The sequence below is a fragment of the Erinaceus europaeus genome, chromosome 4 (genome assembly GCF_950295315.1).
Source record: "Erinaceus europaeus chromosome 4, mEriEur2.1, whole genome shotgun sequence".
Lineage (NCBI taxonomy): Eukaryota > Metazoa > Chordata > Mammalia > Eulipotyphla > Erinaceidae > Erinaceus > Erinaceus europaeus.
The window spans coordinates 70,448,968-70,472,572 of record NC_080165.1 but is presented as its reverse complement, the minus strand read 5'-3'; the positions used below and the strand labels follow the sequence as shown (position 1 = coordinate 70,472,572).

At 38.0% G+C, this 23,605-nt stretch overlaps 1 protein-coding gene across 9 annotated transcripts in view; it reads right to left on the bottom strand.

Annotated features, from left to right (window-relative positions):
- The window catches only part of LOC103120378 (RUNX family transcription factor 2), a 343,683-nt gene that overhangs the window by 208,213 nt on the left and 111,865 nt on the right, over positions 1-23,605 (bottom strand). For 7 of the 9 annotated variants that reach the window (XM_060189907.1, XM_060189902.1, XM_060189903.1 and 4 more), the window contains one exon: positions 18,909-19,070. The exons of 1 other annotated variant lie outside the window; for it this stretch is intronic. In XM_060189907.1, coding sequence (XP_060045890.1) covers positions 18,909-19,070 — 162 coding nt within the window. Of the gene's footprint in view, positions 1-17,094; positions 17,886-18,908; positions 19,071-23,605 lie in introns of those variants that run through there. One more of the 9 variants, XM_060189908.1, reaches the window with a different exon arrangement.

Genomic DNA, 23,605 nt, shown 5'->3' with positions numbered 1-23,605 from the left:
CCAAAGAAGACAGATCCCAAATAGCTAATTCTGGTGGGGCTGAACAAATGACATTCAGTGCTTAAACAACTGGGAGAAAGTCTAAGGTCGGTGTATTGTTATGTGGAAAACTGGGAAATGTTATTTATGCATGTACAGACTACTGTATTTACTGTCAATTGTAGAACATTAATCACCCAATTAAAAAAAAAAGCCTAAGGTCATCAAAGAGAGGAGTACAAAAGTAGGATAAGGGCAAGAGACAGGCTCACTTAATAATGATCCTTTTGGTTACTATCACACCACCTCACCATCTGGGGCCCTAGTCAGGGAATCCTTGGATTCTAACACACATATGATGGACCTAGACCACCAGTGCATCCCTCTCTGGATGACCACTAGTCACTTCCTTTTTTTTTTCATTTTTATTTTATTTTAATTTCTTTCTTTCTTTCTTACTTTTTTTTTTTGTCTTCAGGGTTATTGTTGGGGCTCTGTTACTGTTGTTACTGCTGCTGTTGTTGGACAGGACAGAGAGAAATAGAGAAAGGAGGGGAAGACAGAGAGGGGGAGAGAAAGACACTTGCAGACCTGGCCACTTCTATCAGTAACATCATCACAAGCCCTCCTGTGGACCCTCTCAAGACCTTGCCCTCATCATAGAGCAGTTATGGTAGGGACTGTTCCAGTCTCCAAAGGGAGGCTGAGGTATCCTGCCCTGCCACTCGAGCAAGATTGGTCAAGAAATGACTGCATCCTTGGAAGAACCTTGGTGGTTTTCAATGGAGGAACTTGGGATTCAGAACTCTGGCGGTAGGAACAGTGTGGAATTATACCCCTGTTGACATGTAATTTTGTAAATCAATATTCAATCGCTAATAAAAATTTTTTTTAAAGTTCCCTGAGTTCTGCCTTATTCACCATTGTATATTCAGCAGCTATTGTAGTCACAATATGACTACATTTAATGTTGGTAATGATTTATATTAATAAATCTTTTTATCACATGGTCACGAGACACTCTGATACCAATATCTCACTAAAAGAAATTCCATTATAACTCAAATCATATATTCCCTAATATATCTAACTTTTTTAATTGGATAGGACAGAGAGAAATTGAGAGGGGAGAGGGAGATAGAGAGAGAAGGAGAAAGACAACTGCAGACCAGTTTCATTGCTTGCGAAGTGACACCCCCTGCAGGTAGGGAGCCAGGGGCTCAAACCCAGACCCTTGCGCTGGTCCTTGAACTTAGTACTATGTGTGCTTAACCAGGTGTGCCACAGACTGGGCCCCTCTAATATTCTTTATATATAGAAATCTTAGTCTTCCAATCTGTTAATTTTAAATACAGAATTCACTTGACCTTTTATTTTAAGCAACCTGTAACTGATAAGATTCAAATTTTTTCAACAAGATAAATTACAGTTCATGATAACCATTCTCAGGTAAAGGGGGTCTTAAGCAGATACTATACATAATGTCATTCAAGGGTATGTGAAATGTCGATAAAGTAAAGTTCCTTAATTATAAATTAAATCTCGGGCCTCAAAGTCTGTCTGCAGATACCAGGGAGATAGTATACCTAATTGAGCATGGGACATGCATGTGGAAGGTCCCAGGTTCAATCCCTAACACTACAACAAGACTAGAGTTGAGTATTTGCTCAGGTGAATTAAACACAAATAAATTAGTTGACAAACAAATAAATATGCACAGGCTCTGATACAAATGCACATACATGTTTCCACCTTAAAACAGAAGTTCAGGCAGCAGAGAGGTGGGCCAGCAGTAAAACTCATACTTTATATGTCAGGGGGCTTAAACTCCATTCCCTGCACCACATGAGAGCAATAAAGACAAGACAAAACAAAAAAGACAGTTTTATAATTCTTCGTCTTTCTCTCATGTCACTCTCTTGTTTTCTTAACAAAATAAAATTGCAAGTGACTCAGTGATAAAGTGTATGCCTCACATACATGAAGTCATGAATTTCATTCCTAGTGTCACATGAAAAGAAGAGGGGGGTGTCTATGGCCATACCATCCTGAACACGGCCAATCTCGTCTGATCTCAGAAAAGAAGGGGGGAAAGAAAAAAGAAGAAGACATTCCTCTGTGGTCAAGGTCTGAATGTACAGTTCTCTGACACTAATGAATCACATCTCAGGTTGCAACTCATCAGTCAACAGAAACACATGACAAAGCTTTTCTTGACACCTGTAGTAGATATTCTTCATGAATCAAATACCATGCTCGTCTTCATCATTATTAATCAGGATGGCAGTTTTCATTTTATAATGTGATTACTAAATCTTTCTTTAGGAAAAAATCTATACTTGCAGCTTTATTTTAGAACTGCAGATATCCAAAGCTTTATTCTACATTTTGAAAACTATCAAACTATGTCACTTTTCAGATGATGACACTAAGATCCACAGAAATTAAGTGAACTGTTCAAAAACTCAGAGGCATATCCAGGATCAGAAGGCAAGTTTCTTTGTCTCCAGTCAAGCACTATTTCCAACACACAACCAGCAGTGTTGTGTTTGATCACTATACCATGTGCCTGGTCATGGAAAGAAATGGTTTTTCTCAATAAGCCAAGTTAACACAAATTTATTGAGAAGCTACTGTCTTATCAGTGTTGGGTTCAATCTGCCTTTGGAATGCATGTCACAATTTAAATCCTTTAATCATTTGATTAATTAAAGAGATTATCTGAGGTTTTACTAACCCTTCAAAGGGATATTAATTCAACCACATCAACAATCACTTTGAATGTCAATGCTCTAGATGCACCAATTAAAAGAGATGTATTCGAGATAGATCAAAAAAGAAGACCCAACTGCATGTTATCTATAAGAAACCCACTTGAAATATAAAGACACATATAAATCATATTAAGCATTGAGAAATCTTTGTTGTTAGGCATACAAAATGGTATGGCCTCTTTGAAAGCCATTTTGGCAGTTTCTTGCAAAACTAAATGTACTTTCACCACATAATCCAGCACTTGCACTCCTTGGCACTTACCCAAAAGAACCGAAAACTTATATCCACAGAAGAAAAAAAAAAATCTATACACAGATGCTTGTAGACTACAAGACGCTCACACTACTCATGAAACCCCTATAGTGTAATTGAAAGTGAACTTATTATTTCCCGAGAACTATGGTGGTAATGGATGGGGGGAGGAAAGATGTGCACAGAATTTTGGAGGTGGGTGTGAGGTGGATTTTTACCCCAGTAATTTTCTAGTCTTGTGGACCACCTTTAACTCACTACCAAAATTTAAAATTTTTATAAAAAGTAAGAGAACTTACACTTTATGGAAACTACTAAATAGTGAATAAGAAAGTGAAATCAATATATTAAGAAAAGAGAGAAAAAAGAATCAGAAATGCTCAATTAGAATAACAAAAGACAGAATGAAGATCCAGGCCAACAAATAGAAAATAGTAGCAGCCATGGCAGATATTAATCCAACTCTGTCAGTAATGGATTTGAATGTCAGTGGAATAAAGGGTAGAACATATCACAGTACATCAAAAACCAAGACCCAACTAACACTTCAAAGGTACAAACAGTACCTATGACACCTACCACCATCTAAGGTCAGAGAATAAGTTTCACTTTTCCTATTAATTGCACAAAGGTCAAATTCTTTCCTTTCTGGAATCTTTTGGGCCAAATTTCTACTGCACTTTTAAAAAACTCCCAGAATGTGTTGTTTTTCTAAGGTGTAGTTTGAAAACTTACAAGCCTCTGAGGTGTTTTTTTCTTTTTTGTTTTGTTTTGTTTTATGACAAGTACCATACTACTGTCAGACTTTTTCTTCTTCTCCCAGTGATATTTTTCATTTCCTTTGTAGTCTTTATTTAGAAAGAGTTTTAATGATTTATTGTGACCACATCAATGGGTTTATAATTGATTTATCATGAAACTGCTCTCCTTGGCACAGGATGGAGTGTTTATAACTATCATTATATTTACTGTTAATCCATTAACTCTAGCATTCTTGTTAATTATAATAGGGAGCTGGCCTGGTAACTATCTTGGTTGTAGAGGGAGTTGTAAACTTTGAATAGAGAAATATTGCACTTAGCCCAGTCTACTATGCTTGGATGCATTTCTTGATTAGTCACAAAAGGTCAGTCTCTCTATAAAAGATATGGCATCCTTCTGACTGAAATATCCCTTACTGTGCTTAGGGACGATGTATACCCATCCAGCATTTTACCTTAATTTATATGATTTACACAGATTTGAGATCCTTGAATTTCTTCAGTCACATCAAAAAAAAAAAAAAACTTACACACTATAGTCAAATAGGATCTTAGATTTGCCTCTGATCAAGTCATCTTAAAATCTGCACCAATTTAGCATAGATGCCTACAAGACTGTTTTTTTCAGGAAAAGAGCAAAAACAGAAGTCTGAAATGAAATGTCTGAAATAGTGCCCAAATATGATTTTGAACAATTCAAATTAAATGTAGCTATTTGTACTTTATTGGGTAGGATTTTAGTTACAAAAAGTCTTTTGACTGGGGCCAAGCACTAACCACAGGGGCCCATGCAAGGATCCAAGTTCAAGCCCCTGGCTCCCCACCTGTAGGAGGACGCTTCACAAGTGGCAAGACTGATCTGCAGGTGTTTATTCTCTCACTCTTTTTAATTTTTTAAATTATCTTTATTCATTTACTGGATAGAGATAGCCATAAATCGAGAGGGAAGGGGGTGATAGTGAGACAGAGAGACACCTGTAGCCCTGCTTCACCACTTATAAAACTACAACCAGGTAGTTTGCAGGTGAAAACCAGGGACTTTAACCCAGGTCCTCGTGCACTGTAACACGTATACTCTCTCCCTCTTATCCTCTCCTTTCTGTTTCTCTCTGTCCTATTCAATAAAATGGGAAAAAATGGTTTTCCAAGAGCAGTGGATTCAGAGTGCAGGCACCGAGCCCCAGTGATAATCCTGAAGACATAAATAAATAAATAAATAAATAAATATTTTAGACTTCTCCCATCCAAGTACTAACCAGGCCCAACCCTGCTTAGCTTATGAGATTGGATGAAATCGGGCGTTCAGGGTGGTATGGCCGAAGATCATTTTAGACTTCTTTAGTTACCTCTTTAGTTTCTCTTTATAACGATTTTTACTTATCAACAAGTCTAAAAATCTACATTATATTAAGCATGCAGTTTTCCCTTTCCATTTCTAACTAGCAATGACATATTTCCTGAGGAAGCGATGCTTAATAAAGTAGCAAAATAGTATTATGACATGAGGTTTTAATGGACTTATTTTTACTGCTATGTATTTATATCCTAAGTAACAGATGTGTCAAGAATATTTACATGTGTATTAATTCTAATGAACAGGGTAGTATATGCCTATGTGCATTTTTATGCTACAGTATAGAGCTATAAGTGTATTACCTCACTTTAAAAGAAACCGTGGAAGATTCTATCACATGCTGGGATATGTGTGTGCATGTGTGTCCATGGAACTAAAATAAAGGTAAATGACTACTGTAATTAGCCTCCTATATGCCCCACTAGTGTCTAATAACAGTGATATTATAAGAAAGCCTGAAGCAAGCAACAATAACTATTGGGTAGACCTTTTCCATTGTGTGCTATTACTTTCCATGAGCATCTGCAAGTACATGAAACTTCAAGTTTTTGAGAGAGACAGCAAAGGATTAGAAAGACAGGTACTCAGTTTAAAAACTGTTTGCAATACACCTAAAATTATGGAGAGATGACAATGACTATGAAGGGAAGATCCTATTAGCCTAGGAGAGTTGTCTTCTTTTTTTTTTTTTGGGGGGGGGAGTCTGGGTGGCAGACAAAATCTTATGTATCTATTCTTGTCATATGTCATATCTTAAGAAAACCACACATGTCAACAAGCGTTAACTGTTTAAGTAGCACATATAATTATTGAAGAAATGCAGAGTAAAAATATAAACTGAGCAGAATGAAATTGTTATTTTTAATTTCATAGAGGAAATGGATAATTATGGATGTGAATTAGTAGAGCAGAGGGACAATGAAATACTGCCACTCAAGTCCTGAGCATTTTGTGCATATTCTAGCACTCACATGGGTTGGTATGGGTTGGTGTAGTAAGTTACCTACCATATTCAAATTATATTGTATCCTAAGTGACACTGAACATTTGCTGAAGGTAGAAAAAATGGCTTCCAGTTCATTCTTATTCACTGCTTGCATAATCACATTTAAATTTTAATATTAATTGAGCTGAACAAAAAGGATTAAAATAAATGGAAAGAAGACATACCATATAGGATAGCATTACTCAAATCTAAAAAGCTCTTGGCAGGAACAATTACCTGTATTAAATAAAATTAAACCTAAGAGAAATAATTGTAAAGTCATATCTAAGAAAAGCTAGAAATGTTAAAGAATAGAATAAATTCAGCTTAGCAGAAAGTATTAAATATGAGAAAACAGTGTAATGTGATTATCAGAAGAACGAAGACCACGTTAGCCTGCACTAGTGGAGGCCAAGGATACAAGGCTCTCGGCACCACTTCCTACGACCATGAGAAAACTGTAGTAATCCAGAGACCAGAGACCCAGAGCCCAAAATAGTGGTGAGGTGAAACCTTACCATATGGCAAGGGTTAAAGACCAGGGTGGGTCAACTTGAAGAATAAGCAAGCTGTCAAAATCAGACCTTTTGCTTTGTTTTAGAGGAAACTTTATTTCAGTTTACAACAGAGTCAATATAATTCTATCATTTTCTCAGGAAAGACTTTGACACTTGATTGCATGATGGCCATAAATTATGTCAGACTCTAAATTAGGAATAAAAAAATTCTATTTGATCATTTGGCTTCAAGCTGGACCTAAAGTATGTTTTGGCTTTATTACTAACTGTTAGCAGCAAGTTCTGGAAACAGATGCAGTCTTGATATGTGTTCTAAATATGAAACACATTGCAAAAAGACTGTAAGATAAAAATATATACTGCTTATGCACACTCTTACTGTGCTATTTCCTGTCCTTATCAGCAATAGAAGTTTCTCTTGCTTTGCCCTTCTTTTGTTGTTCCAGGTGAAAGAAATCTTTTTTTTCTTCTTCTTCTTCTTCTTTCTTCCTTCTTTTCATATACATGTCTGTCCTTCTTTCTTTTTCCAATCTCCTTTTCCATTAATAATTGCTCCATTCAATATTTACTAAACACCTACTATGCGCCAGAAAGCTGTGCTAGGTTACAAGAATCAAGAATATGTCCTAGAGAAGCTTTATCTCCAAAAAGAGATGTGAAGGAAGGAAGGTAATGAGATGGTGCACACATTTTAGGTGTATGCAAAGACAGAAATGAGAAACCAATGAGTATACAAGAGTGAAGGATTCACTTTGAGTAAAGTAGTGACTGGAATGACTGCCCAACTGATGCAAAGTCATGAGCCTATGCGGAAGTATGAAATAGGACAGTTATTCTTGTATTTTTTTTTTAGGGCAGGTATTCTTAAAAGAAAAGGAGCAGCCTTTATGGAGGAGAGGTCAGTGACTACTTTATGAATAAACTAAGTCACCATATAAACAGGTTATTAATTCTAGCTGGGTTTGCTCTGTACTTGAATTAATATGAATGATCACTTTTTCTCTTTTTTATTATATTTATTTATTTTCCCTTGTTGTTCTTTTATTATTGTTGTTATTGATGTTATCGCTGTTGGATAGGACAGAGAGAAATGGAGAGAGGAGGGGAAGATAGGAGGAGAGAAAAACAGACACCTGCAGACCTGCTTCACCACCTGTGTGAAGCACCTGCAGGTGGGGAGCCGGGGGTTCAAACCGGGATCCTCATGCCAGTCCTTGCACTTTGCGCCATGTGCGCTTAACTGCTGCGCTACCACCCGACTCCTGATCACTTTTTCTCTACGGGTGAAACTAAAGGTGAAAAATGTACTTTGGAAAGTGAGCCAAAGATGCAGAGACCCATAATCTGGGCCACTAGGTGAGAATTGTGACAGAGGAAATTTCATCAGGAAGGAATACCTAATATAATTTTTAATGAGAAATATCACTGATAAAAATCCGTGACAAAACAAAAATGGTGTGGTGGTGGGAGCCAGTGTGAGAGCTCACCTGGTAGGGCACCTACCTTTCACCATGCACAAAACTCAGGTTCAAGCCTTCGAGATATCACATGAGACTACTACAGTGTTCCTCCCTCTTGGTGTCTATCTCCACTCTCTATCATATATAAATGTATATATGCACAGGCAGAGAGAGAGAGAGAGAGTGAAAGAGACTGCCTCCTTCAGTGAGGTGGGAGTCCAGCTTGAGTGTTGGCTGAGAACATGGCAAAGCAACACACTATCCAAGTGTATTATTTTTTCAGCCTTGTCTCTATCTTAAAAATTGTCTGAAAGTGATGAAACAACCCATACACATGGTGTTGACACACTTAAAAAATTAAAAATGGGGTAGAAAATGGGGCAAGGGGGCCAGGTGGTGGTGCACCTGGTTGAGCGCACATTTTACAATACACGAAGACCCAGGTTCGAGAGCCCTTGTATCCCACCTGCAGGAAGAAAGCTTTTGCAAGTGGTGAAGCAGTGCTTCAGGTGTCTTTCTTTCTCTCTCCCTCGCTACCACCTCCTCCCCTCTTGATTTCTAGCTATCTCTATTCAATAAATAAAGATAATTTTTTAAAAAATTAATTAAAAATGAAAGAAAGAAAGAAAGTGGGGCAAGGACATGGACAGGTCCAGAGAGCCAACAGATACATGAGAAAGTGTTCAAAGTAACTGATTATCAGAGAAATGCAAGTAAAGACAACACTGAGATGTCACCTTACACCTGTGAAAATGTCATACAGGAAAAGACAGAAAAGAGTAAATGTGAAAAATGCTGATGAAAGGACAGAAATAGTGAAGGTGAAAAATGCTGGAGAAGATGTCATGGAAAAGTGACACTTTTGCTCTGCTGTTGGGAATGTAAATTGGTCCAACCCCCATGGGAAGCAGTCTGGAGACTTCTCAGAACACTAGAAACGGACCTACCCTATGACCCTGCAATTCCTCTCCAGGGCATATATCCTAAGGAGCCAAACACACCCATCCAAAAGATATGTATATACCTATGTTCATAGCAGCACAATTAATAATAGCCAAAGATGAGTGGCTAAGAAAGGTGTGGTATATTTATACACAATGGAATTCTACTCAGCTGTTAAAAATGGTAAATTCACCTTTTTCACCTCATCTTGGATGGAGCTTGAAGGCATATCTCACATGTTAAGTAAGATAAGCCAGAAAGAGAAAAATGAATATGTGACGATCTCACTCAGGGACAGAAGTTGAGAAATAAGAACAGCAGGGGAAACACAAAGCAGGGCTTGGACTGGATTTCATGCATTGTACCAAAAGGACTCTGGCGGGGGTCGGGGGTGCTTTCAGGTCCTGGTGCAAGATGGTGGAGCAGGACCTAGGTTGGGGTTAGAGTGAGAAAAATGAGGCACATAAATTAACTGAATAACACCAAGAGTTGTTACTGGAAATAAAACTAAAATTCAGTTTTCTTCCACTAAATTGCCTCATCTTCTCTTTAAATCCCAATGAACTGCCAAAAGACACAGTGCCATTATAAAATTGACTTAATTTCTTTGGGTAAAGTAAGGTGCAATCTCCCAAGTTTTTGTTTATTAGAAGAAGGAAACTGCATCAACTCTTTTCAGTAAAATTTATAATCATATCTTTGCCATCCCATCATAAACATGATTCCTTTCCTTATCAAGTCTTCTCTCCACTGAGCATAAATGTAAACAAAAATATAGCATCACAGAAACAACTGTGGAGCATTTCTAAAACCAGAGTCATACCATGTACACAGTTTTCATTCTGAACTCAGATATCTAGTCTAGATTTTTAAAAAAAACAACAACAACTCCCAATAACTAATCATACAATCAAGTTCTGTCAACTTCTTGAACTAAGCCAACTCCCTCAATCTGATTTTGTAGGAAGGAAAACCACTTCTTGAGTTTGTTCTCTGGTTTCAGAACCAACAAAATAGGCTTAGTAAAGTGAAGTCTCAGTGATTCAGAACAAAAAACATCATCTGTCTATGTTAGAAGACAGCAAATTTTTAGAGAGAGCAAGATGAATTTCAACTAACAGAATGCAAAAATAACCCAAGCAGTTGCAGTCAACAGACTAGAAAAGAACATTGAATTTTCAGTTGGTAACAAAGAATTTGCCTTAGTTTAGGGTCCATGAAATTTAATAACTTCCCCGTCTGTGGCTTTCAACAGAGAACTTCTTCAAAATAAGAGTGGCTTCTATTAAACTTAATAACTTGCCTGTGGCTGCTGTAGTAAGGTGTGTCTACAAAACAGGTGGCTCTTAACAGAGGAAGGGATATGCCATAAAAAGTAGATGTTCCAGTGTTTTATGACAGTTGTTTTAACTTTCTGGTTTATTAGTATTAATTGCAGGAGTTTTCCTTTTAACCTTCTCTTAGGGCGTCACTCCCTTCTGTGAGTTAAGTGTGGTCCTGCTAAAATTAATGTTCATGTATACTAGGCACATTACTGAACCTTCTTGTTTTCAAAACTTGACTTGGGGGACTTGATGGAAATTTGGTTATAAGGAACATTTAAAAAAATGAATCGTGTCAAATATCGGTGCAATTGAAATTAATATGGGACAATCCTTCTGATAGGCCTTGAGTAATCAAATGGGATTTTTCCACAGGCAATTTGTAGATTTTTGTGGCAGTATCAAAATAAATGTCAGTGGCTTTATTAAATTATGTCTAATCTGGTGATCTTTAGGAAGTATTATAGTTTAGTAAACAAGAGTCATAAGATGGAGGCATCCCTATGTCCTATAAAGTTGATTAAGTGGGATGGGATTATTTTTAGGTGGGATTTTTTTTTTAATATTCAGATATTCTTCTAAATGACAGTCTAGGCTACTTGATTAAACAGGAAAAAATTTTAAAATAGCTTTTTAAAAACTCTGTCTCATTAGAAAAAAATCTACAAATGCAGAAGAAATTCATCCACACAAAAAAAAATGAGTTAGAAAACATCTTCCCTGTCTATATCTAATTCATGTATTCTCTGTGTCTGAGAGACCACCAAGAAGCATCAGAAAGATATGTTAGCATAATGATCAAGACCACAGAAGAGTGTCCATATAAATCCTTTCTACTTAGCCTATACCAAAGATGGTACAAATTTTGGTTAATCTAAACTACTTCGCCCAGATGGGTGGAATAGGGGGAAGTTATTTGCAGTGAGTAAAAGGTGTAAGGTTTCCTTTAGGAGGCTGGCAATTGTTCACAGTCTGGCTCACAAGTCAAAAAATCAGACTCAGTAAAAAGTTGTGCTTCTTTTCATGACAGGGTAATTACGTAAGATATATTTTAGAAGTCAGCAATTATTTATTTACATGGTATTCTGTAATTTAGTTAGAAAATAATTACAGTCTTTGTGTCAAACCTTGCAAGTGCTTTGAACACCAGAATATGCCATGGGCAATAATGACAATGCCAAAGACATGCACTGGATCAGGTTGTGGTGAGGCCTCCTGGCCCATGCCTTTTCACACCCTGCTCTCTAGTAGAATCTGTAGAAAAATACTATTTGGCTATCTCTGTGTAATGAACAGTCTTTTAAGACCACATAAGTTGAAATGAGTTAATGCACAAAACTCCTTAGAGGAAGTGTGGTTCTGCTTAAAACTATTATATGCAGAGTCCATATGGGGGATCTAAACCCTACAAGGGGGTTTCTGCACTGTAATATCAGTAGAACAATTTCTGAAGGGTGGTGCTTAATTTTTATAATTCAGCTGAAAATGAACTCATTTTCATTACAGTAAGCTAAACTATCTTATTAGTTCATTATGCAATAATTTGTTGTTCAGTCATAAATCTATTACTGATACTATTGTTCTTACTATAATAGTCACGATTAGTAATATTAACTTACTAAAGGCTGATGAAAGAGCTCCCTTGGGTAGTGTGCTGCTTTGCCATGTATATGACATGTATAGCTTCAGTGCTCTAGTCCCTTGTCACTTTTTCTCTTCCTTTCTGCCTTCTCTGCCTTTATATTTTAAAATAATAACAATGTTACTGAAGGTAAAGGAAATATTCCCTAGATCTTTGTATTGCACTTCTACTAGTGCAGTCAGGGGATAGCTAACCTAGTAAAGCACATGCCTTATTCTGTATACGTTCCTGGGTTAAGCCCACAGAATATATGGGAGCACTAAGGATGGTACTGAGGAAGCTACATGGATGGTAGAGTAGTGATGTGATGTCACTCCTCTCTCTCTCTCTCTCTCTCTCTCTCTCTCTACCTGTCTCTCTCCCTCTCTGCGCTTCTTCTTCTTCAAACAGGGGGGAAAAGAAGTTGGTCAGTGTTACCACCCATAGTTCATTATCAGGTGCTATATTTAAAAAAAAAATCAAGGAGTCAGGAGTCGGGTGGTGGCGTACCTGGTTGAGTGCACATGTTGCAATGCACAAGGACCCAAGTTCAAGCCTCCAGTCTACACTTGCAAAGGGAAAGCTTTGCAAGTGGTGAAGCAGTGCTGCAGGTGTCTCCCTATCTCTCTCCTTCTCTATCACTCCTTTCACTCTCAGTTTTTGGTTGTCTCTACCCAATAAATAAAGACAATTAAAAAAGAAAGTAAACTTAAAAAAAATCAGAGGGGCCTGGCAGTGGCACATCTAATTAAGCATATGTTGTGGCATAGCAGAGACTATGGAACTTAATTGGCTGGGGCTGACATCAACCTACAGAGCATAGTATGATAGGCAAACTCTCAAGGGATTGTGGGTGGATCAAACTGGCTAAAAGCACAGGCAGCCAGAAGTCCAGCCATTCTGGCCCTGGCTTCTGCTCACAGGGATCCCGTCTCTTCCCAGGTCCCACCATGCTGCTCCAGACTGGAGGAACCTAACACGTTTAACTGAGCTAGCAAGTAAACTCTTTTAAGACCGTCCTCAACAGCCATAATGAGTAACCTATACTTGCTTATCTCGTGGGGCTGAACTATTGGTAACTAACTCATGGACTTATGGGCCTAGATTATTCTTACCCCTGCCAATAACTGCTTATTTTGCCATGCCCAAAAATATAACATCCCGTACTACTGTACCATCATAATAAAGCTTTGATTGCTTAAACTTGCTCCCAGCCATGCCACAGCCAAGTCATTCATGTACCACAGCCGAGTCATTTATTTTTTAATTACAACAAGTGCACATATCACCATGTACAAGAACCAGGGTTGGAGGCCAAGCTTCCCACCTGCAAGGGGTACACTTCATGAGCAGTGAAGGTCTGCAGATGTCTCTCTTTCCCCATGTCTATCTTCCCTACCCTCTCAATTTCCCTCTCTCTCTCTCTCTCTCCCTCTCCTAACAAATAAAAATAGAAAAAAATGGACACCGGACACCAGGAGCAGTGGATTTATAATGCAGGCACCAAGCCCCAGCAATAAACTTGTGGTTAAAAAAAAGAAAAAATCTAAACACCTGGCTCTGTACTTTTCTCTGCAGTAAAGCAGGAAACTTTGGTATTGTATCTTCATTATTTTTATTTTGTTTCTACCTTGATTCCATGAAGGATTTGTAGGAGACTACAGAAGCTATAGATAGAATCTTACTGTCATCAGTGTGATCCATTAATGCCATCACTTTGTAGGAAGAATAGTAAAAAAGAAGAAAAAGAAACTGGATTCTCTCCAGGCCTTTCAACAGATTAATTCTCTGTCTTTCTTAGAAATGACTGTGTAGAGTAAAATTGAAAAATTGCAAAATCAGCTCTTTCTGAAAGATCTTTCTGGTTTGCTTTTAATCCTTATGAGCCTTTGGAAAAATACATTTTCATACGTACCTCATGTAACTTTTCTATTTTCCAATGGTATAACTGATTTATTGTTTTCCTTTAATGTTTTACTGACTTTGTAAATGGCTCACAATTGCTTTTAGTTATAAATATGCATTCTAAATCTGCAGAACAGTAATAAGAGTGAAATTTATTGAATTCTTACATGTAGAAGCCACTGTGTTAAATGCTTTATGAATACCATATGAGTGTTAGCTCATTTAAATATTTATATATTTCAGGGACTTTTTAAAACAAATTTAAATATACTCTGTGTTGACCTATTCTGTAAGGTAGATAGCTCATCCAGTGGAACATACAATTTACCATAATTTGAGGGCCCAGATTCAAGCTCCCAGCCACTATGTGGGAGTTACACACAACAGGGAGGTTTCATGAAAGGTGAAGCAGTGCTGTGGTGCCTCTCCTTGACACTCTCTCTTTCTCTCTTTTTCACTCTACATAAAATAGGAGAAAAAAAGTTTGCCAGGAGTGTCGGAATCATGCAGGTGTGAATCCTCAATGAAAAAGTCTGGTGACTAATAATAATAATATCACATATATGTAGAGAGAGCAAGGAAGGGTTAGATACTTAGATACTCAGCAGCAGAGCACAATATTTTAATATTCTGATATTCTACATACCAATATACTTCTACTTCTTCTTTTTTAAAAAATATTTATTTATTCCTTTTGTTGCTCTTGTTTTATTGTTGTAGTTACTGATGTCGTTGTTGGATAGGACAGAGAGAAATGGAGAGATGACGGGAAGACAGAGAAGGGGAGAGAAAGACAGACACCTGCAGACCTGCTTCACCACTTGTGAAGCGACTCCCCTGCAGGTGGGGAGGCGGGGGCTCAAACCAGGATCCTTCTGCTGGTCCTTGCGCTTTATGCCATCTGCGCTTAACCTGCTGCACTACCGCCCGACTCCCAGCACAAGAATTTTATGTGTGAGATCCCTGGCATTGCATGTGCCATAGCTGAGTGGTACATTTCTGCCTTCTTTGTCTCTACCATTAAAAAAACAACAACAATAATAATAGTGTTACTGATGGTAAAGGAAATGTTTCCTGGATCTATGTATGGCACTCCTACTAGTGGGGCTGGGGATATAGCTCTCTCTCCTACCCTTGCATAAAAATTAATATATCTTTTTTAAGACCTTATAAATGTTGGCACTTTTATTTACTTGATTAATTTGAGCCAGGATTTTCCCATAAATTATATGTAGATATGTAAATTTTATTTATTTTTAACTTTATTTATTTGATTTGATAGGACAGAGAGAAACTGAAAGGGAAAGAAGGGTGGAAATGGAGAGACAGGAACACCTGCAGCACTGCTTCACTTTTTGTGAAGCTTTCCCCCTGCTGATAGAAACTCAAGACTTGAACCTGGGTCCTTGTGTATAGAGTGATATGTGCATTTAACCAGGTACTCCACTGCCTGGCCGCTCAAATATACAATTTTTACAAAACAACTTTAGTTTAATAATATCATATACAATCTATTTAGCACATTTTATATGTCAGGTCTGTCCTAAGCATGGACATAAAACATCTCATTTAATCCTGAGAAAAACCCTGAGAGATAAGTCTGACATGTCTTTTTAAAAAAATTTTTATTTATTTATATTTATGATTGGACAGATACAGAGAGAAATTGATAGAGATGGGGAAAGAGAAAGGAAAAGAGACAGAGAAACCTGCAACCCTGCTTCACCGCTCACGAATCAAGGGCTGGAACCCCAGTCCTTGCACACTAATGTAAGCACTTACCCAGGTATGCTACCACCCGATCCCCAGTCTTACATTTCTATTTTACAAATAGTAAAACTACATTTGAGAGAAGAAATTTTCCTGATATGTATATGAGCTGAAATTCAAGCCTGGGTCTGAACCTCCAAATCAAAGAAAACAGGGTTATTCTTTATTACCTAAGAGCACATGAAAACATTTTGTGTACCCTTTTATATCCTTTTATATTCTCTACAGTAAAACATGAGCTGGGGTTATTATTATTATTATTATTTTAAGGCCATACTAAAAAAAAAAAAAACATAGCTTAAAGATGAAAATGAAAGTTAGGTTAGGGAGGCCAGTTGGTGGCACACCTGACTTAGCACACATAGTACTTACTATGCATAAGGACATGGGTTCAAGCCCCACTCCCCTCCTGTAGCAGGGACACTTTACAAGTGGTGAAGTAAGTCTGCAGCTATCTGTCTTTCTCTCTCCCTATCTCCCCACCCTCTCAATTTCTCTCTGTCTTATCAAATACAGTGGAGGAGGGGGAATGAAGGTTAGTATTTTAGTTGTCTGTGTTACAGAGACATGACATTATTTGGCATAGAGCATGATGAAGACAAGAGGCACAGGAATGACCTCAATCCAAAGGGTGTTAGTTACTGAAGCACACACAAAACTCCTCATAATTAAGTCTCTCCTGTAACATGTCTCTAGTCTCTCTGCCATGGACCTTAGAGACAGCTTCAGCTAGTGAGGAGAAATGTAAGACAGAAACTATGCAACTTGTCACTTCATAACGTAGGAGACAGGCTCCTATCTAGGGAGAATCATAGAACCAGTCCCCAGGGAAGTGAAAATGGAGCTCTCTCCAAATGGCAGTCTAAGTCCTACAGGCAGTGACTCTGGGATACCAGCACACAACCCCAAACCCAGGAGAAAGTCAGTCAATCAGGGTCCCTCCAGTTCCCGGACAGTCCACATCTAGTTCTTCCTTCCTATTCTCCTACATGCTGACAGGACGGATTTTCTGTTCTCTGCACTTTAATGTTTATACAGAAATGTCCCACGCTGGCACTGTGTTACTCTGCCAGTAACAACTCATAGGAAGGTTTGGGGCAGGAAGAAAAAAACTGGACTAAACTCAGTTTTAGACTAGTTTAAAGCAGAGGCTCGTTCTTACATTTGGCCTCAGATCAGTAAGTGGCTGTGTATTTAACACATTTTTGCTCCTACCACCTTTCCAGTGGAACAGGAAGAGTTGTGGTATATTAGTTTGTGGATATGCCTTTTAAGGAAACATCTATAAACAAGCTCAAAATCATCAGGCTCATCAGTACTATGCTTATAAATGATAAGCAATGGTGACTGTCCATTTATGCAGCTATATCTTCAGCATGAGTTTGGATAGCTTTCTCACTGAATATATATATTCGTAGAGCTCAGTAAAGCAAATAAAGAGGCTAAGGTGAGTGTCCCTAAAGCTATAATAACTAGAATCAGTCTAGTTATTTAAAGGAATTTCCTTTATTTTTTTCCTCTCTCTTTAGATAATTTCAGAGGACTAACATCAGATCTGCTTCAGTCACAGAGGGTTAGACAAATGGAAACCCAAGTGAACCCCAAACAGAAGGAATTCTGCACATATTTGACCTGGCAACATATTATTTTGTCCCTGTGCAAAACGTAGTTAATGAAGTATAAAATACAAAAAGAGTCACCAGTGCTCACTCAACACCACCCACACTCTGCCTGCATCAGTCCTCATTAATTTTTGGTACTTTTCCTTATTCTCTCCTGTATAAGTACCGCACACTAACCAATTGTGCCACTGGCTCCTTTCCTGTGTCTTTTATGGATGTCTGTGTGAATGGGAGGGGTAGATATTCCAGCCAAAAGAAATGATATATAAAATTCTATATGCTGTACAATTCCCGAATAAGTGCATGGTTTACAAAAATGCTAAGAGCAGTCGCAATGCAAAGTAGTCACATAGCTTCCAAAAATAATAATAACTTTTCAGTTCTCCCTCCCCACCCTTTTCTTTCCCTACTCACCCCTATAGGAGTCCATCTGTTGCAGAAAATGTGGAGGCACTAGGACCAAAGAGCCCTTTCCTGCTATTTGCTTGAGAAACAAAGCCTTCCCTCCTCCCAAGTTGAAAGAAATAAAGGAGTCTCAACTAATGAAAACCTGCAAGCCTGCTGGTGGAGCTTCAACTTGTCAGTGATGCAACTCAGCGGAGTGAGTAACGGCTTCGAGCTTTATAAAAACAAATGAGAGAGGGAGAGAGACAGAGACAGAAACACAAAAAGAAGGAAAGAAAGAGAGGCATTAACCTGGCCAAGAGTCACAGGTACATGGGGCCCGAACGCTCAGAAGAATGTCTGACAAATTTTGGAGACAATGCATATGGTCCTGTGGGACTGCTTTATCTATGGGGGCAAAGTTTCAATCTGTTAGAGGTATAATGGGAAGATTTTTGTTTTTGTGCATTTGATTCATAAGGCTGACTATACACCTTTTAACCTTCCTCTATCTGAATCCTCATGGACACTTTCTGGCTCTCGAGGATGAATTCTCCATGGTTGAGAGAGGCAGGCAAATAGGTTACTACAGGAACCTCCACGAGGAGCCACAGGCTTCTGTGGTACCTCTAGAATGGTAAATGTGTAAGTTATGAGGCTGCTGTACTGAAAGTAGCAGTCCTTTATGACAGACATCATGGAAAGTATGCCTCTGTCTTGTGTTGGACACTCAGAGGCCATGCATTGCCTTAAAAGACTATTTCAGGCCTCAGTGCAATTCACATGTCTACCTTCTGATAAGGGACTTAAGTTTACAGATGCCTTCACTTGGAACTGGCTAGCTTGAACTCGAGATTTAAAAATCTTTTAGATGGAGGGTTGTGTCAACAATCTGTAACCTGGCTTAGAGGCAGGTAATCAGGAAAAGAAAGGAACACAAAGCAGAGGAAGGCCTGGGATAAGACCCTCAGGAGAAGGCCCTAGTTAAGAGATAGCGCCCACCAAAGGGGGTACAACTCAGCAAAACTAAAACTGGATGGCATTAAATATCATCTTAAGGAAATCATGCCATCTCTGATGAATTTTCATTCTCTTAAAATGTCCCATGATTCATAAAACTCAATTTGCCAGTTGTCATACCTTTGCCCACATGCCTCTAATAGTTACTGTCAGTGCAGATAAGACAGCCACAGCCCATCCTGCAACCCAAGCCCACCCCTGCAAGGGAGTGGGTTCTCAGTTAAAGCATGGCCTTTACCTGAAATACGCCTTGGCACGTCCGTGATGGCAGGAAGCCCAGTGCCCCGTGTGGAAGACAGCGGGGTAGTAGAGTGGATGGATGGGGATGTCATCTGGCTCAGGTAGGAGGGGTAAGACTGGTCATAGGACCATGGCGGGGAAGACTGTGCCTGCCTGGGATCTAAGAAAAAGAAAAATCTTTAGTACACCTGATGCTGTGGGCTTAGAACATGCAAACCCCAAATTTAAGAAGAAAATGGGAAGGGGATGCAGAAGCACTATATGTTTTCTATAATCCCACCTTTACAAGTCATGTATAGCATAACATTTTCTAGTCTCCGAGTAACAGTGAACGCAACAAAAAGGGTCACATAAAGACTACACAACTCATACAAATATTACTCTTTGGAAAGTTTAACATTCATTCAGAAAACGATCTGCTTTGGCTATCTTTACGAAGTTAAGCCTTATTTTTATCAACTTTCTGTATGTCTTAGTGTACCTCTAATGACCATTCCACTTTTGTTTTTAATTAGAAAAATGTTTAAACAATAAACTTGGTTAAAGAACATGGAGACTGCTACATACCCAACTATTCTCCAGATCAGACATGTTTTTATTGTTTTTTAAAGATGTATGACCCCATTTCAGCACAATTCACTTTCTTTCCAAGCAGATCATCAGGTTAGCACTTTCTAGCATGGGGATTAGGAAGCTGAAGTGACATATGTGAACAGAGGAAGCAACATGTAAGAAGACTAGGAAAGAGGCTAGCAGATACAGTGCTCTCATGCTAAAACTAATGTAGAAAAGAAACCTTAAGGAAAAAATAACAATTTCAAAATCAACTATCTCTAAGAACCTAAGAAGTTTCATCACCAACCTAGTTCAGTGTTGAACATGAGTTTCTGACAGTAAGAAACAGAATATGGAAATATATATATATATATATTTTTTTTTTTCTTTAAAGGTTGGTTTCTTTTTATGAGAAAGAGAAAGGGGGTGGCCAAGAGGTGTGTACTACAGATCTTCTCATCTCTAGCTTATGGTAGTGACAGGAATTAAACTTTCAGGTTCTAGGGTATCAAGCATGCAGGTTGTGACTATAACATACTGAGCTATCTCCTTGTCCCAGGGAAATGTCTTTAATGCTATAAGAAATTGTTTAGAAGTCACTTTTTTAGAATGTGACCTGTATAGTCAGTGTAATAATAACCAATAAAAACCAATAACAATCAACAGGTTAGGGATGTTTGATGAGCTTCAGCAATATATTTTTTTTTAAAGATTTTTATTTATTTATGAGAAAGATAGGAGGAGAGAGAAAGAACCAGACATCACTCTGGCACATGTGCTGCCGGGGATCAAACCCAGGACCTCATGCTTGAGAGTCCAAAGCCTTACCACTGCGCCACCTCCCGGACCACTAGCTTCAGCAATATTTTTTGCTGTCTCTCTATGGAGTTTCTTGGAAGTATAAGTCCCAGCAAACTGACCATAAAAGAGTTTCATAATACATAAGAAGAAACAGTGATTTTCTGTTTCCAGAGAGAAAAATAGTGTGCATTTTTTTTGTTCTTGAGGTCTAATTAAATAGAATCATAAGCAACTTCCTCTTAATACATACTTCAAAATCTTCAGTTTGTTTTAAAAATTCTAATATACCAGGATGTCCATAAAACAGCTCTGTATATTAGAATATTCTTGGACTTTGGATTGTGTGGAATGAGGTTAAAGTTCCGAGACTACTATTTTCTAGCAGTGTAATCTTCTGAGCCTCAGTTCCCTCATCTGTAAAGGAGAGAGCTAGAGAGGGAGAAAGAGAGGGACAGAGAGAGAGAGGGAGAGAGAGAGAGAGACTAGCAGAAATGATGGTGAAGAATAACAATACTTGAATCACAGGTATTACATATGAAAACTATAAAGAGTGGACTACCATAAAAGGCAATCAACAAGTATTCATTCTTATCTTTAAAAAAAAAAAAAAGGGGGGGGGGGGAGTCGGGCTGTAGCGCAGTGGGCTAAGCACAGGTGGCGCAAAGCACAAGGACCGGCATAAGAATCCCGGTTCGAACCCCAGCTCCCCACCTGCAGGGGCGTCGCTTCACAGGCGGTGAAGCAGGTCTGCAGGTGTCTATCTTTCTCTCCTCCTCTCTGTCTTCCCTTCCCTCTCTCCATTTCTCTCTGTCCTATCCAACAATGACAACAACAATAGTAACTACAATAATAAAACAAGAAGGGCAACAAAAGGGAATAAGTAAATAAAATAAATATAAAAAAAAAACCAAAAACTACTCTTGGTGACATGGTTAAAAAAGCACATCTGAATCGGAATTAATGCATTTGGAATAGGTTTATAATTACTCCCACACCTACATCACCTATAAGCCTCTGAAAAATGATATGCTTAAGTTTTAACAACTACTTATATGCTTGAAATGTCAATTCATCTCTTGAAATGTCAAATAAATGTGTTTAACAAGATGTGGGTTTTTCTGAGATGGTTCCTCTTTAAAGGTCCCTCAATTTTGCTACACAGCCAAAGTTCACTTCAGCTATTTCTTGTTTATTTATTCAATTCAGAAATAATTTATTTAAAGACTATCTAAGTTGGACATATACCTTGCCTGAGTCAAAATAATTAAGTATATCTGGGTATTTATCTCATGTTTACTTTATCTGTGGATATGTAGAGATTTCTCATCAAATTCAGTTTTAAGGAACATTTGTCTGTGCTTAAAATTTAAATAAAAGTGGAGTATAATATAAATTTTGACATAATTTCCCTTCAAAAATATAAAGGGTATGTGATCATTAAAGTAATAAACTTCTGTGCTTTAAATATTCAAGGCTAAGACTTCACAGATTGGCAACATTTCAAATCTGAGAGAATGGTCCTTGTTAAATATCTGATATTTATATACTTCCTTGTTTTACTCCATTAATGTAATTCACTATTCATAGATACAGTAAATGATTTTCAGATGGAAAAAAGATGCTTTCCGCACTGCAGCAAAAAGCAATCTCATTAAAAGCAAGGCCTTCTCTCAAGAAACATTTTCAGTAGTCAGGAAGGAAGGAAGGAAGGAAGGAAAGAAGGAAGGAAGGAAGGAAGGAAGGAAGGAAGGAAGGAAGGAAGGAAGGGAGGGAGGGAGGGAGAAAGGACCAGGCAGAAATCACAGAGCTAAATAAGATAGCCACTGGACTCAAATTTGGATGAGTTCTAATCTAACTTCGCAATCTAACTTCCTGAGCAAGTTGCTTAACCCGTTTGTCTATTCCTCCACTGTATCACTGTGACTTGTATTTTAGGGATCCCTATCTACAAGTGGGGAAATATGCAAAGAAATGCAAAGAATGGCTAAAATTATAATAAACTCTGACACAAAGGAATTTGGGGACTGAGGCATAAGAGACAGTTTTGCAGTCTCCCAGAGAAGAGAAACAGCTCAGTACAGAAACAAGTGGACTTTCTAAGAAGAGGATCTCAGCTAGAGTCTCAGTTCTGCTATTTATAAGCTGGATGACCTCATCTCCATCAGCTAATTCTCTGAACCTAAGTTTCCTCATCTGTAAATGAGGCAGCAAAACACGCAAAGTGAACATTACAAAGTGGTCATGCATATTAGTTCCCCTGGAGGGGAAAAAAAAAATCTAAAAAAAAAAAAAAAGATGTAAGAAATGCCATCTACCTTTCACTAGATCTAGTACAAACCATTTGGGGAGGGGCAGAAATCTTAAAAATAATAATAGTGGTCTACATACACCCCTGGCTTTTTCTGTTACCCTGTGAATAAGCTATCATCAGTTCCAGAACCACCACTGTTGGCCTGTGTGAAATCCTGGGCTTTCTAAGATTCAAGTTTCCTACTGTGAATAATGAGTATGAACATGAAGACCTCCCTTATAAAGTTGTCGTGAACATTAAATGAGATCATACAGAGCAGAGCAGAAGACTTTGAAAAGAGAAACGTTCATCACAGGTAAATCTCTACCCTCATTAAATTTTCTTTCTATATTTTTATTTCCAGCCTACAACTTCTTGCCCTAGCAGAAGATAACTTTCAGAAAGCTACCTGTAGTTTTCAAGTCCACAATTTAAAGGATATATCCATGTGACTTGATTCAATACTCCTCCCAAGTCATTTGACCCTAATCACGTTTCTTTCTTTCTTGTTTCTCCCAGGCCAAAAAAAAAAAAAATCTAATATTTTTAGTGTATTTTCTAACACTAAGCACTACTAGTGGGAAAAATAACTATAAAATATATTTACTTTTAAATGCTCAATCACTAAGAAACTATAATCCTAATGTAAATATATTACAGCATATTTGCTTTGTTGTGAACAATTATTAATGCTTACAGTAGAGAAAAGTCACCTTAACCTGATCTCATATATGATTTCTAAACTCAACTTCCTGAAGAAACCTGAGACTTCTGAGATTCACTCAACTTGGATGAGTCAGAGCAGGTGACAGATGTTTTTTGGGTATTGCCAGTTAAGCCCAAGGTTACTAACAGGGTAGAGAGTAAAGGGCCTCTCTCCGAGACAAACATGTTAATTAACTATTACCAAACAAATCACTGTCTTCAGCTCAACCTCAAGATCCACAGAGCAAGTATAATCCATTATTTTGCTCTACTCCCTTCACAGACGTGCTGGATGATTTGAGTTGTAGAAGCACAAAGAGAAGTAAAATGTCCTACTGCTCCAA